This window comes from Bos indicus, chromosome 21 (genome assembly GCF_029378745.1).
Source record: "Bos indicus isolate NIAB-ARS_2022 breed Sahiwal x Tharparkar chromosome 21, NIAB-ARS_B.indTharparkar_mat_pri_1.0, whole genome shotgun sequence".
In the NCBI taxonomy this organism is placed as follows: Eukaryota; Metazoa; Chordata; class Mammalia; order Artiodactyla; family Bovidae; genus Bos; species Bos indicus.
The window spans coordinates 45970530-45985695 of record NC_091780.1 but is presented as its reverse complement, the minus strand read 5'-3'; the positions used below and the strand labels follow the sequence as shown (position 1 = coordinate 45985695).

The 15166-nt window shown below is 35.0% G+C and overlaps 1 protein-coding gene across 7 annotated transcripts in view; it reads left to right on the top strand.

The window, feature by feature from the left end:
* RALGAPA1 (Ral GTPase activating protein catalytic subunit alpha 1) overlaps positions 1-15166 on the top strand; it is a 210700-nt gene that overhangs the window by 175052 nt on the left and 20482 nt on the right. For all 7 annotated transcript variants that reach the window (XM_019983417.2, XM_019983419.2, XM_070775459.1 and 4 more), the window contains 2 exons: positions 5822-5980; positions 7309-7436. In XM_019983417.2, coding sequence (XP_019838976.2) covers positions 5822-5980; positions 7309-7436 — 287 coding nt within the window. The remainder of the gene's footprint in view (positions 1-5821; positions 5981-7308; positions 7437-15166) is intronic.

Sequence of the window (15166 nt, the reverse complement as noted above, 5' to 3'; positions counted from 1 at the left end):
TGGTTGCCATTCCCTTCTCCAAGGGATCTTCCCGACACAGGGATTGAACCCAGGTTTCCCGCATTGCAGGCCAGTTCTTTACCATCTGAGCCGCCAGAGAAGCCCAGAGATACTATAAGGAAGACGGAAATTGAAGACTTTAGGGTTTTGACTCTAAGTAATCATAATTAGTTGTTGCTGCTGCTATGTCACTTCAGTCGTGTCCGACTCTGATGACCCTATAGACGGCAGCCCACCAAGCTCCCCCGTCCCTGGGATTCTCCAGGCAAGAACACTGGAGTGGGTTGCCATTTCCTTCTCCAATGCATGAAGTGAAAAGTGAAAGTGAAGTCTCTCAGTCGTGTCTGACTCTTAGCGACCCCATGGACTGCAGCCTACCAGGCTCCTCCGTCCATGGGATTTTCCAGGCAAGAGTACCGGAGTGGGGTGCCATTGCCTTCTCCAAATTAGTTGTTAGGTGCTTTTAATAGAAATAGGGACATCGGGGGATACATTGATTTTGTAAAAGAGATGATACAGTTACATTACCTGAATTTTAGTCTCCAGCATCAAATGAATGATTTTCACCGAGGAAATCTAGAATTAACTCTGGAATCTCTCCTGATAATCCTGGAAAATGAGAAACACTGTTGTTGATAGGCAAACATCTGATTTTCATAAAGGACATGGAACAGGCCACCAAGTACAAAAATTACTAACATTCATGAGCTTCATGTCAATGCCTGGCAAAATAGGATTATTAAACAGATGGTTTGTGAGCACTTAGGTAATGAAGTAGTGATCACTAGGAGCTAGCATGAGTTCACCATAACAAATCACATCAAAGTAACTTAATTTGTTTTAATAGGATTACTACATCAGGGAAGGCAATAGACAGTATAAAGCATTTAACTAAGTCGTTTGTTGTGGACAGGTTGAAGAAATGTGGTCTTAATAATAGTTCAATAAGTATATTCATGACCGATTGTATAATTATATCTAGAGACATAAATTAATTATTTAATCAGAGGCAATGTATAGAGGTGGTTAAAGTGTGGTTTCTGAAACTAACCTGCTTGGGTTTCAATCCTGGCTCTGCCACACTAGTTATATAACTTTGTCTTTTTAAGCTTCAATTCCTCACCTATAAAAATAAGGTTAATAATAGTTATACTTACCTTATATCGTTGTTGTGAACATTAAATTATCACAGAGCACTTAGAATAGAAAACATTTAGTAACTGTTGGATATTCATTTAACTAAGAAGGACATCTGTAATGACTTGCTATAAGGCTCCTACCCAGATCTGTCCCTTTTGACATTTTTATCCAAAATCTAAATAAAGACACAAAATTTTGATTTTAAAGATAACCCAAATCTAGAAAAGTCAGAGCCAACATGTTGAAGAATCATGCTAACAAAAGACCCTGATAGGTTTAAAGATAATCAGAACCTGGTAAGATAAAATTTATTAAGAGCTGTAGTTCTTATAGTCAGTTGTACCTACTTAAAGTTTCTAAGAAAAAGTCTTAAGGGTTTGAATTGACTACAGCTTCCATTTAAGCCAGTGTTGTAAAAATGCAGAGAATAATTGAGTGTACAGAACAAAGGAAGTAGCCTCTGGTTGTAGTAGAGCATATGTAGATACTGTATTCTCTTCCACAGGTGGCACTAGTGGTAAAGAGTCTGCCTGCCAGTACAGTAAACATAAGAAACTCGGGTTTGATCCCTCCGTCTGGAAGATCCCCTGGAGCAGGAAATGGCAACCCACTCCAGTATCCTTGCCTGGAAAATTCCACGGATAGAGGAGTCCATGGGTCGCAAAGAGTGGGACACAACTGAGTGACTGAGCACATTCCACATGTGATATTGTTCTATTCCACACACCAAAATGTAGTAGAAATATCAATAAACTGAGATAATAATCCAGGAAAATGAATGTTGGTAAAGTTAACCATTTTGTCTTCATAAATTGATAATGATAATCTGCAGCTTATGTTATATACCTTGAATTCCAAAATGACTTCAATAGCAGTCAAAGTGAATTTGGAAGAGTATTTTGCTTGTCAGTCATTTTAACAGACCTATCCCATATATAGAATTCTTATACTCTATTTCAGAAGGGATTGGCATCTGGGTACAAAAATACGGAGGTAGGAATTCCTTTGTGAGTTTTCAGTATATAGAAAAACTTTCTCAGTATACATAATTACATGCATGTTCAGTCACTAAAGTCATGTCTGATTCTTTGTGACCCCACGGACAAGCTCCTCTGTCCATGGGATTTTCCTGGCAAGAATACTGGAATGGGTTGCCATTTCCTCCTCCAGGGATCGAACCCAAGTCTCCTGTGTCTCCTGCTTTGGCGGGCAGATTTTTTACCACTATGCCACCTGGGAAGCCCAGAGAGAAACCAGTACATAACACACAATCCTTTAAATCCTTATAAGATAAGGTATGGATAAAATAATTTAAAATATAAAATACTATATAAAATATTTATGTCAAATGTCAAACACACTTTGGAAATTTCCATTAACTGTTAACCACTCAAAATCCTTATATTCAGTAGTCTAAAAACTCCCAAGATACATGGTAGTGATTAGCAATTTCTCCATTTGTTTAATTATTATATAATAATTAGTAATTTAGTTAATTTTATATAACAGGTTTTTAAAGACAAAGATATAAAAACATGCCTCAACATAACAGCATAAAATAATTACTTTTTTAGCATTTGGATATAAATGATAAGGGATGTACTTGAAGATTTTCGTTAAAATGATTCAATATGTTCTGAATGACTTTGTTACATGCATGGTTCTATGCCACAAGTGAAGAGGAACTCAAAAGCCTCTTGATGAAAATGAAAGTAGAGAGTGAAAAAGTTGGCTTAAAGCTCAACATTCAGAAGATGAAGATCATGGCATCCGGTCCCACCACTTCATGGGAAATAGATGGGGAAACAGTGTCAGACTTTTATTTTTCTGGGCTCCAAAATCACTACAGATGGTGACTGCAGCCATGAAATTAAAAGACGCTTACTCCTTGGAAGGAAGGTTATGACCAACCTAGATAGCATATTCAAAAGCAGAGACATTACTTTGCCAACAAAGGTTCGTCTAGTCAAGGCTATGGTTTTTCCAGTGGTCATGTATGGATGTGAGAGTTGGACTGTGAAGAAGGCTGAGTGCCGAAGAATTGATGCTTTTGAACTGTGGTGTTGGAAAAGACTCTTGAGAGTCCCTTGGACTGCAAGGAGATCCAACCAGTCCATTCTGAAGGAGATCAGCCCTGGGATTTCTTTGGAAGGAATGATGCTAAAGCTGAAGCTCCAGTACTTTGGCCACCTCATGTGAAGAGTTGACTCATTGGAAAAGACTCTGATGCTGGGAGGGATTGAGGGCAGGAGGAGAAGGGGACGACAGAGGATGAGATGGCTGGATGGCATCACTGACTCAATGGACGTGAGTCTCGGTGAACTCCGGGAGTTGGTGATGGACAGGGAGGCCTGGCGTGCTGAGATTCATGGGGTTGCAAAGAGTCAGACACGACTGATCGACTGATCTGATCTGATCTGATCTGATGCCACAAATATCTGCATTACAGGATTTTTGTAAAAATATATTATTTTCTGTTAAACTTCCATAACAGACTTTTAATACTCTGTGGTAGATATTTGAAGACAAACTTTCATTATAAAATAAAACTACAGTTGCCCTTTTCTCTCATTTCTTTAGATAAGTGGGCACTAGAAATTATAGATAGCTTTGGCAAGAGTTCAAGGGTTAATGTAGCAGATAAATAAAAGGAATTTTCTGTAAATTGAGACCTGCATTATTTCAGTTGTCTTGTCTTTCCTAACCTAACTCATTTAATTTTAAAAAGTAAATACTTAAATTCTTCCTGACAGTGTGCTCAGCTTTTACTATCGTTTATTACTTCAATTATACTTGATATCACTTAGAACAATCTGCCATTTGGAAATCTCAGTATAGCCTGGAGCTTAGTATTAGATCTGGCTGCTATTGTAACATGTACAGCATATGACATTAATGTATCAAAATTAGATTGGATCATCCCTCCTGGTTAAATTTATTTCACATTTCTTTTGTATTCAGTTAACATAAACCTATTAGGGAAGCTGACACATGGGGATGGCTGTATAGGAAGGATATTTTTAAAGTATTTTGATTAAAAAATGAAATTACAGAGCCATAGCTTTTCTGAGTTGTGTAATCTTTTTTGGTTTTTAAAAATGTCACAAAGCCCAAGCTGTGCATTTATATCATTCAAGGTGTGTGTGTGTGTGTGTGTGTGTTGTAAATAATGATAATTAAAACTTGAACATTGTTTTGATGTTTGAGGTCTATCATCGTGTATTTAGGACAATAAGCACATTTATGTTTTCCAAAAAGAAACTTTAATCCACTTAAACCTAAAAAAAATGTCTTTAAAAGAAAATAAAATTCTTTATATTTCTAAAATAATAGATCCTGCTCTATAGATTTAGCTAGGCACTGTCTTTAGAGTAATAGCTGGCACTATCTTATAATCCGTCAAAGAAGAGAGGACGTTTCTTACTTAGGAATATAAATTTTAAAGTTCAGGGATTTACCTTGTGTTTTCACATACTTAATTTTATTCATAGTGATTAGGATTTTCTAGATAGATTGGTGTTGGGGACTTTTAAGAACCACTATAACATTGGTTCTTGGGTTTTTTTGTGTTACCTAGTCCTGTATGATAGACTCTTGTCAGAAAAATACATAGAATTTGCAAAATACATAGATTCCCTTGAACCCAGATTAGGAACTCCAGGGTTAAAGGATGACAGAAGAGAACCTTTTATTAACTGGACTTAATCCCTTTCTTTGTTTAAATCACATGTTTGTAATCCTGCCGTGTAGTAAGCAAGCCAAAATAAATCACTATTTCAAAAACAGAAATTGCCTGTATTTTAGCTCATACTAAGAATATTGACAACACTTATCCTAATTTTCTCATGCACACATTTCTGTCTACAGTATCTCAAGTTATCTGAAGGTAATAGAAAAACCCGTGAGTTAGGCACCAATAATGGACTCAAATGTTTGCAGTGGCAGAATCAATAAATTTACCAAGATAACCAAACTGTATATTAAAATACATGTTTAAACATATTTCCTTGAAGAAAACTCAGTACTGATGGATATTAAGTTAATTTTTCTAATAACTTAATAGAACTCTAACTTGTAGATACTTTTTATAATTTTAATGAACACAATGTCTGATTGCCAAGAACACCTTCATAGGCAAAATTTCATAGGCAAAGAAAACCTGGAAATAAATGTGTTAAGCCAAGTATAATCATCTTTCTCTTACTTCAAAGGTAATTTATGAATTATTTACTTCTTTTACTTCTCTTCCTGTTGCCTCCTTTAGTCCCTTTCACTTTCAGTCATAGGCACTTCCAAAGAGTGGTCAGAAAAAAAGAACAGTCTTAAATCAGTCACTCTTTAAAACACTCTTTTAAACAATTTTTGAAAAGGTTTGGTAGTGGAAAATTGGTGCAATTGCTGGTTAAGAAGAGTGGACTGTATGTGAATCTTTTTTAATCTAATTTCTCTGTTTCCCATTGACTGTAGACAGTTGAAAATTATCTGGTCTTCTGCAGCATCTCCTAACATCTTTTTGAGTGTTTGTGTTTTGCATGTTGTGAAAAATGGTCAAATGAAGTTTTAAAAATATTTTTAAAATTTCTTTCCCTTTTAATCTTTTTCTAGTATGTTGTCAGTAGCTGTATGACAATATTCACAGGGCCTTTCTCAAGCACTGTGAACTATTTTCTTGGTTTTCCAGTTGAGACATTTAGGAAATGATGAAGTGCACATTGTTTGGTCAGAGCATACTAGAGACTACAGGAGAGGAATTATTCCTACAGAATTTGGTGATGTCCTTATTGTAATATACCCGATGAAAAACCACATGTTCAGTATCCAGATAATGAAAAAACCAGAGGTAAGAATTCTTTATCTTACATTTTAATAAAATATTTTGAGTTCTATGTGGATTTATGAGTTTCTTTCTCTCAGATGAATTAGGCTATGTAAAAATTGAGAGGAGATGAGACACAGACTCAAGTAGCTATGTGAATTGTCCAAGGTTAGTTCAGAACAAGCTAAAACAGGAAAAACAGATAGAAATGTATTTGAATGGGACAAGGCTAGGTAGCGCCAGAGTGGAAGTTCCTTTACACTAACCTCACAAAAAGACTTAGCTTTATTAACAGGACAATTTAGAGTTTCCTAAAACACAAGGTAATCATTCCCTTTTAGAACAGTATGATTCCTATATTTTTAGTTAATACATTTTGTTAAGGTTACATGATTAGTTATGTCACTTAATAAATGAGAATTCTACAAAGTTTTAAAAAAGCAAGTAGTTCTAGTTGAATGTCTTATACAGCTGAAACACCTGAAGAAGTATTTTCTTTCAAAGAATAAAAGTTTGGCAGTATTTTGGTGTTTGTTTTTTGGGTTTTTTTTGTTTTTTTGTGTTTTTTTTTGAGGACATTTTGTTATGGAAAAACTAGTTTTTGACTGTTGATCATGAATCTTCTTGAAATGGATTGTTTCCCGTGTGTGAAACAATGCTTATGGCTTATGGCCAAATTTTTTTAGGATTCATCTAATCAGAGGTCAGCAAATGATGGCCCGTTTCCTGTTGTTTTCATATAACCCACAAGCTATGAATGTTACATTTTTAATGGGTTTTTCTCAGTTGAAAAATTGAAGAATATACAGCAGAGACAATATGTGGCCACAAAACATACAATATTTATTGTATTATCCATAGCTCATTCTTTGCCTTTAGCTGCCATTTGTACTAGCCATATTGAAATGGAATACTTTTGAAAATATCAGTCATTTGATAATAGTGCCAGATCTTTTTCTAATAAACCATATAATAAAAAAAAATAATGTTTTAGGTTCATTGGTAAAGCTGGCATTGCATGAAAATAATAAAGTAACTTGAAGTGTTGGATTTTTGTATACAATTGAGGCTACAAAAATTGGAAAAGTGGTAGGTAGTATAAGTTGTTTAATCAGTTACATGAAGCACATAATTCTTTTGAATGGAACCCCTGTAGACCTTTGGCATTTTTTGTTTTGTTTGTTGTCCTAGTATGAATGACCCATCTTGGCAGAAAATTGGAATAGCATTTCTACTAAAGGAAGAACTAAAGAGGAAGCAGAAAGATTGTTTTATATGCAAACTTTTTGATTGTTGTTATTTACAGCCTTTTTCCAGTTTGAATTGTTAAATTATTCTAATTTCTCAATCAGGTTCCCTTCTTTGGTCCGCTCTTTGATGGTGCTATTGTGAATGGAAAGGTCCTACCTATTATGGTTCGAGCAACAGCTATAAATGCAAGCCGTGCTCTGAAATCGCTGATTCCATTGTATCAAAACTTGTATCCTTTTTAACAGTTGGTTCAACAGTTGTTTTCTACTTTCCAAGGTAACTTCTTTTAATGTGCTAAGGCCTATGGAGTTCTTGTTTATTGACATATAGATGATGGAGTGTTCCTCCCCAGTGTTTAAACAGTTACGGTATTTTCTTTTATACAGTTGTAGTCAGTACTTGTCTTTTGGTTAATTAATTAGAGCCCCATCATATACTGCTAATGGTGGTCTGCTAATCTGGGTGTGCGGAGATAACCAAAACAGTCATTACAAAGTACTCAGTCTAGTTGAGGAAATATATTGTTTTCAGTATCTATACTGTAATAAGAGTTATGCACAGAATGTTCTGCAAGTTATTATAACAAGGGGCCTCTCAGCTGGAAGGGATGGTGGTATCAGCAAACACTTCTGAGAATATAAGGCTTGACCCAATCTTGAAGGATAAATGAGTTAATCAGGTAGATGAGATTAAGAAGAGTATTCCAGGCAGAGGGAACAACATAAACAGAAACATGGAAGTATGAGAGGACATGGAGTGTTTTAGAACATGACTTCTGGAGCCAGATTGCCTGGACTCAAATATTGGTCACCTCTTCCTTAGTCCTGCAGCTTGGGCAAGTTATTTAACTTCTCCGCCTCATTTCCTTATCCATAAAATGAAGAATGATAATAATATCTAGCCTATAGTGTATTGAGAACTGAATGAGTCAATATGTGTAAAACTCTTAGAGCACTGCCTGGGACGAAATAGGCACACAGTTTTGTTTTTGTTTTTAATTTTACTTTATTTTTAAACTTTACAATATTGTGTTAGTTTTGCTAAATACCGAAATGAATCCGCCACAGGTATACACGTGTTCCCCATCCTGAACCCTCCTCCCTTCTCCCTCCCCATACCCTCCCTCTGGGTTGTCCCAGTGCACCAGCCCCAAGCATCCAGTATCGTGCATCGAACCTGGACTGGCGACTCGTTTCATACGTGATATTATACATGCTTCAATGCCATTCTCCCAAATCTTTCCACCCTCTCCCTCTCCCACAGAGTCCAACAGACTGTTCTATACATCAGTGTCTCTTTTGCTGTCTCATACACAGGGTTATTGTTACCATCTTTCTAAATTCCATATATATGCGTTAGTATACTGTATTGGTGTTTTTCTTTCTGGCTTACTTCACTCTGTATAATAGGCTCCAGTTTCATCCACCTCATTAGAACTGATTCAAATGTATTCTTTTTAATGGCTGAGTAATACTCCATTGTGTATATGTACCACAGCTTTCTTATCCATTCATCTGCTGATGGACATCTAGGTTGCTTCCATGTCCTGGCTATTATAAACAGTGCTGTGATGAACATTAGGGTACATGTGTCTCTTTCCCTCCTGGTTTCCTCAGTGTGTATGCCCAGCAGTGGGATTGCTGGATCATAAGGTAGTTTTATTTCCAGTTTTTTAAGGAATCTCCACACTGTTCTCCATAGTGGCTGTACTAGTTTGCATTCCCACCAACAGTGTAAGAGGGTTCCCTTTTCTCCACACCCTCTCCAGCATTTATTGCTTGTAGACTTTTGGATCGCAGCCATTCTGACTGGCGTGAAATGGTACCTCATAGTGGTTTTGATTTGCATTTCTCTGATAATGAGTGATGTTGAGCATCTTTTCATGTGTTTGTTAGCCATCTGTATGTCTTCTTTGGAGAAATGTCTATTTAGTTCTTTGGCCCATTTTTTGATTGGGTCATTTATTTTTCTGGAGTTGAGCTGTAGGAGTTGCTTGTATATTTTTGAGATTAGGTGTTTGTCCGTTTCTTCATTTGCTATTATTTTCTCCCATTCTGAAGGCTGCCTTTTCACCTTGCTAATAGTTTCCTTTGTTGTGCAGAAGCTTTTAAGTTTAATTAGGTCCCATTTGTTTATTTTTGCTTTTATTTCCAATATTCTGGGAGGTGGGTCATAGAGGATCCTGCTGTGATGTATGTCGGAGAGTGTTTTGCCTATGTTCTCCTCTAGGAGTTTTATAGTTTCTGGTCTTAACGTTTAGATCTTTAATCCATTTTGAGTTTATTTTTGTGTATGGTGTTAGAAAGTGGTCTAGTTTCATTCTTTTACAAGTGGTTGACCAGTTTTCCCAGCACCACTTGTTAAAGAGATTGTCTTTAATCCATTGTATATTTTTGCCTCCTTTGTCAAAGATAAGGTGTCCATATGTGTGTGGATTTATCTCTGGGCTTTCTATTTTGTTCCATTGATCTATATTTCTGTCTTTGTAGGCACACAGTTTTAAAAGTTAAATTGTTTTCGTTACTCATTCGTAAAGTGGATTTGTGTCTTCATATACTTTTTCTATATGATTAAAAACATTTCACTTATTTCTCTTCTACATAATAAACTGTAGATGTTAAGCTTTACAAGGAAGGCTTTTTAAAATACCCTATTGCATGTGAAATAGATGTATCATAAGTCTGCAGCATATGTTTTCTTCTTTTAAGAAACATTGACTTAAGTAACCTGATTTCTGTGTAATTTCTCATGTATTCTGACAGTGTGGAATAGAATTATAGGTAGATTCTGATGTGTTACATTGATTAATTAAGCTTAGTGACATTTATATAGCATTTCTTATTTGTAGTGGTTACATCTTCATTTACTTCTAGTTGAAAACTCAGATTTGAAGTGGTCATTGTTATGAAATGTAAAGATTCAGTTTATTATTTCCTGAATATCTCTAGAAAGCTTATTATGCATAAACTAATTCTGTCCACATTGTCAGCTCTACTACAATTGTCGTCTTTGTGACCTTTGCCTCTTGATAGTTCCCCTGATCCTGATGTTCATCCTGAGGTTAGTGTTTTCCATCATTTGATTTAAGACACAGTAGAAAGAATGCCTTTTTTTTTTTTTTTAATTTTAATTGGAGGATAATTATTTTACAGTATTGTGATGGTTTTTGCCATACATTGACATGAATCAAACACAGGTATACATGTGTCTCCCCATCTTGAACCCCTCTCTCCCTTTTCTCCCCTCCCTATCCCTCTGGGTTGTCCCAGAGCACCAGCTTCGGGTACCCTTCTTCATGCTTCGAATTTGGACTGGTTGTCTCTTTTACATATGGTAATATACATGTTTCAGTGCTATTCTCTCAAATCATCCCACCCTCACCTTCTCCCACTGAGTCCCAAAGTCTGCGTGTCCTTTGCTGTGCTACATGTAGGGTCGTTGGTGCCATCTTTCTAAATTCCATATATATGCATTATATACAGTAATATACAGTATTTGGGATTGCTGGATCCTATGGCAGTTCGTTCCGTTTTTAAGGAATCTCCACACTCTTCTCCATAGTGGCTGTACCAGTTTGCGTTCCCACCAAGAGTGTAAGAGGGTTCCCTTTTCTCCATACCCTCTCTAGCATTTATTGTTTGTAGACTTTTTGATGCTGGCCATTCTGACTGGTATATGGTGATACCTCAGTGTGGTTTTGATTTGCATTTCTCTAATAATAAGCAGTGTTGAGCATCTTTTCGTGTGTTTATTGGCCATCCATATGTCTTCTTTGGAGAAATGTGTGTTGTATTTTGGAGATTAATTCTTTGTCAGTTGTTTCATTTGCTATTATTTTCTCCTATTCTGAAGGCTGGCTTTTCACCTTATAGTTTCCTTCGTTGTGCAAAAGCTTCTAAGAATGCCTTAAATCTTTTGGGAAAGTGATGAGAGTGCGATTAGAGTGTAATACAAACCTCTACTTGCTTCTAGTGTCAATAGGAACTCAATTTATTGAACTAACACAAACTGTTTCTGGCCTGAGAGACAAACAGCATGTAAGATGCACATCTTACTAAGTAGTTCAAGTATACCAATGAAAAGTGAGGATATGGCTTAATTTCCTTTACCTGCACCTCTTGAGGACTATTTCCCATTTGCATGTTACACTAGAGGTATAATAGCTGGATTTGCAGTTAGAAACATTGATTTTAACCTGAGGTCTGCCTTGTGATCATAGTCAAGTCCCAGAATCTCTAACCCTAACTTTCTTCATCTTTAATAACAAACATGCTAATAACCATCTCAGAATTGTGGCAAAGAATAAATGAGATAATGAATTTTAGATGCGCCTAGTAAATGAAATAAGGTACATTATTTTGTGCCGTGATTAATTCTGTTATGTGTAAAGATTACAGTCAATATAAAACAACTCTACCCAACAGCAAGGAATTGCCTAATTGGGTTTTTATATTTGGTTGGTTGGTCGGTTAATTGATTGAATTGGATTTTCAGGCTTGTTTCATGAAGTTCTTATAGTTAATCTTGCTGAGACATTAATAGATACTACACTGGAGAAAATTCTAAGATGAAGAGAGAGAATTTAAGATGAAAACAGTAAATATGAACACTTTACCCAGCAGATGTGAGGAACTTCTATCAGGAAAACCACTTCAGCAACAATCAGTAAAAATATTAAATCAAATCAAACAAGTTTTTCTTGACTTAGAAGCTTGAATTTAGAAGCTGTATAGAAGTTGTTTCCCCATAATATTTAAGTATATTGTAGAGATACTCTTAGCCTTTGCTGATCTGAAGAACTATATTCTCTTTTCACAAAGGTTCACAAAGGTGTATATTAATTTTAAACATTGAGGGAATTGACAATATAGATAGATTACTTGATTTTTAAGTGGAAGTTTACATAATAAATTACAACTAGATGGTTTCATTTTAAGATACTAAACTATAGATCTCCTTTCATTTTAAATAGTGAATATTTCAGAAATAATAAAATTTTAAATATGTAGTTTTGACAAATTCAGATAAGCTCACATTAAGGAAAAAAATCATGTATTCTAAAACAGATCAATAAAGCTTATGAGAAATTACAATAAAAATTGAGATCTCAATAGGCTTTGAAAACCATCAGGTTCTATTTTAATCCTCATAAGAGAAATGGAGTAAAAGAATATGTAATAAACTCAATTATATTTGGATAATTGAACTGCTGTGTCAGTTATTTTATGCCCAATAAAAGTACCCACTAAGATTCCACAGCATAAATTGTGCTATTTATGATCATTAAATACAGCTTAAATTTTATCCTAGGAACATCTTCTGTATCTATGAATCTAATGCTGTTCACTAAACGAGGACAATATTGATTGTCATATGCTGCCCAAATCGATCATGCTGGCAGCCAGAATTACAGTAATCTGTCAGTATTGATGACTGTCTTTCAAGCTTTGAAACCTCTCCTTCACTTCACTTGTCATTTCTTGCATTACTTGTACTTGAAAAGCATTTCCTTACAACTTCTGACTTTCTCAGCTAGGTTTTGTTGGTTTTGTTGTTTTTTTTTTTTTTTTGTCTCGAGCTCAATTTGTTGGTTTGATCATGCAGTTAGAATTGAAATGCATCACTGGGGAGGAAGAGTAGGCACATTCTGGGTAACCACTGGACCTGAGGACTATTTCAGGTTGATGTTTAGCCATCATTTAGTAGTTACCTGTTGAAAGAGAGTGTATGTGTGTTTTGGTGTGGGGTTTGGGGTTTTTTTAGATGTTTTTGACTTTTTTGTAAGAATATAATTCTAAAACATCAATTTCATGATTAAAAGTCATATCATGGCTTTTTCTTAAATAAAAATTTTAAATTATTTGTTTTGATTCCAGAGACATTAAGACTGTGTATAAATGTTAAATATGTTGATATTATATACATCCTATTTTTCTTTAATGTGAGACCTATTATACATAGAAAATTTTCAGAAGTTATAGTATATAATCATATTGTATTTGGGTTCTCAGAGAAGCAATCAGTAGGATGTGTGTTCTTAAGTATATATAGAGAGAGAGGTTGATTTTAAGGAATTGACTCACATGGTTGTGGGTACTGGCAAGTCTGAAATCTGTGGGAGTTAGGGTAGAGATAGTAATCACACCTAAAAATTACCTTCAGAGCAACATCTAAGCTGGTATTTAACCAAAAACTGGGTACCATGGCCTAGCCAAGTTGACATAAAATTAACCATCTCCCATGTCTTAGTTTTCTTAAGGTTTCTTCTTAGCCTTTCTTACTCCAAGATATAATTTGAAAAAACTTTTATCAGTCTTAAATATGATGAATAATTAGTTTAACCACCACCAGGTAAGAAGATAGAACTATACTGTTTTTCTTCTATCAAAAATATTTATTGATCACTTACATAGTAATGGTAAATATTTTGAGAGAAATGCAAAGACAAATCAGATGGTAATCTCTTATAAAGTTTATAATTTAATAGGAGAGAGAATATATATTTACACTAAAAATTACACAAGGTAAAATGTGTCACGGTCAGGTTGTAGATAAAATGCTTTGGGAGTCCTGAAGAAAAAATCATTACTTTGGAGTCAGAAAACTAGGGAAGAATGTGTAGAAAATCTGGGCCTCAAAGGTGAGATTTGAGTAGGTGGAATGGAGCATGTCTGTTATAATCCTTGCCATTTATATTTTTAGATTTTTATGTATATATGTGTATAATACATATGTAATATTCTGAAATATACATTATAAGGAATATTATGAAACTAAATGGTTATCTTTTAAAAAAACACTTTCCTCCTAGATTTAATATTCTTCCCTACCAAACCAATATCATTTGATTTCTTCTAATCTGTTTAGATTTGACTTTTTTCGTAAATGCCAGAAATGGGTTTCTGTTTAACTTTATCAGACAAATTACCAGAAGTCAATGATCATTCTTCAATTAGTCACAGTTTGTTATCCCTGCAGTTCTGCTACTCAAATGTAAAGAACCTGTTGCAAAAGTATAAGAGCCAAAACGAAATGAAATGTAATTGATTGGCTCCGCTAATGCAGTTTGCCATTCATTACGATAGAACATTATAAAACCTCTTAGGGAGGCCCATCAATATTGCTGCCATTTCATGTTAGAAGAAAGTGAGTTTATTGAGAAACTACATAAATTTATATATCTACTGTCTTTTGTAGATCATTTCCTCCAAAGATAATATTGATAAATACAGACTATCCTAAGTCCTTAATTATAAATTAATTATTTTTTAAAGTGTGGCAGCTGACTGTTGGGAAATCAGCATGGGCTTCAGAATCCAGAACCGTTTATTAAGTGTGTCACTGTCTTTCTGTCTGATTTTTATTTAATCTGTAAAAAGAGTACCAAACTCAGGAATGTTGTAAGGATTAAATGAGATTATCCATATGAAGCACTAAGCAGCCTGTCTGCCATGTAGCAAGAGCTCAGAAAATGTGCTTTTACATATTATTATACTTTAACATGTATTGACAGATGAAGTATTTTTATCCTATTCTGATAGGAAAAGAAAGCACTACCAGCATCTTACCTGTTTTGTCACATCCAACATGACAGTATGGTCCGCATATGGTCCAATCTAGATAGTTGGGTTATATCATAGTACACCAGAAAGAAACTAGAAAACTATCAGGTGATTGTCCAACTTTTCCGTAAAAACAAAACTTGAAGTTTCTCTACTTCTGTATCTTTACGAACTTCTGACCTGTGCTAGAAAGGAACTTTTTCTCTATTAAACCCTTATGTTGTTGATATTAGTGACAAAGATGCACTAGTGTGCCTACGTTATTATTAAGTATACCTACTACATAATATGTAAGTTTTATTCTAGTCTTCTTTAAAAAATAAAAAACAGTAGTAGATTCATATGCTATTTGGGGATTTCAGAGAGCAAAGAATGAAGGATGTAAAGCTGAAATTAC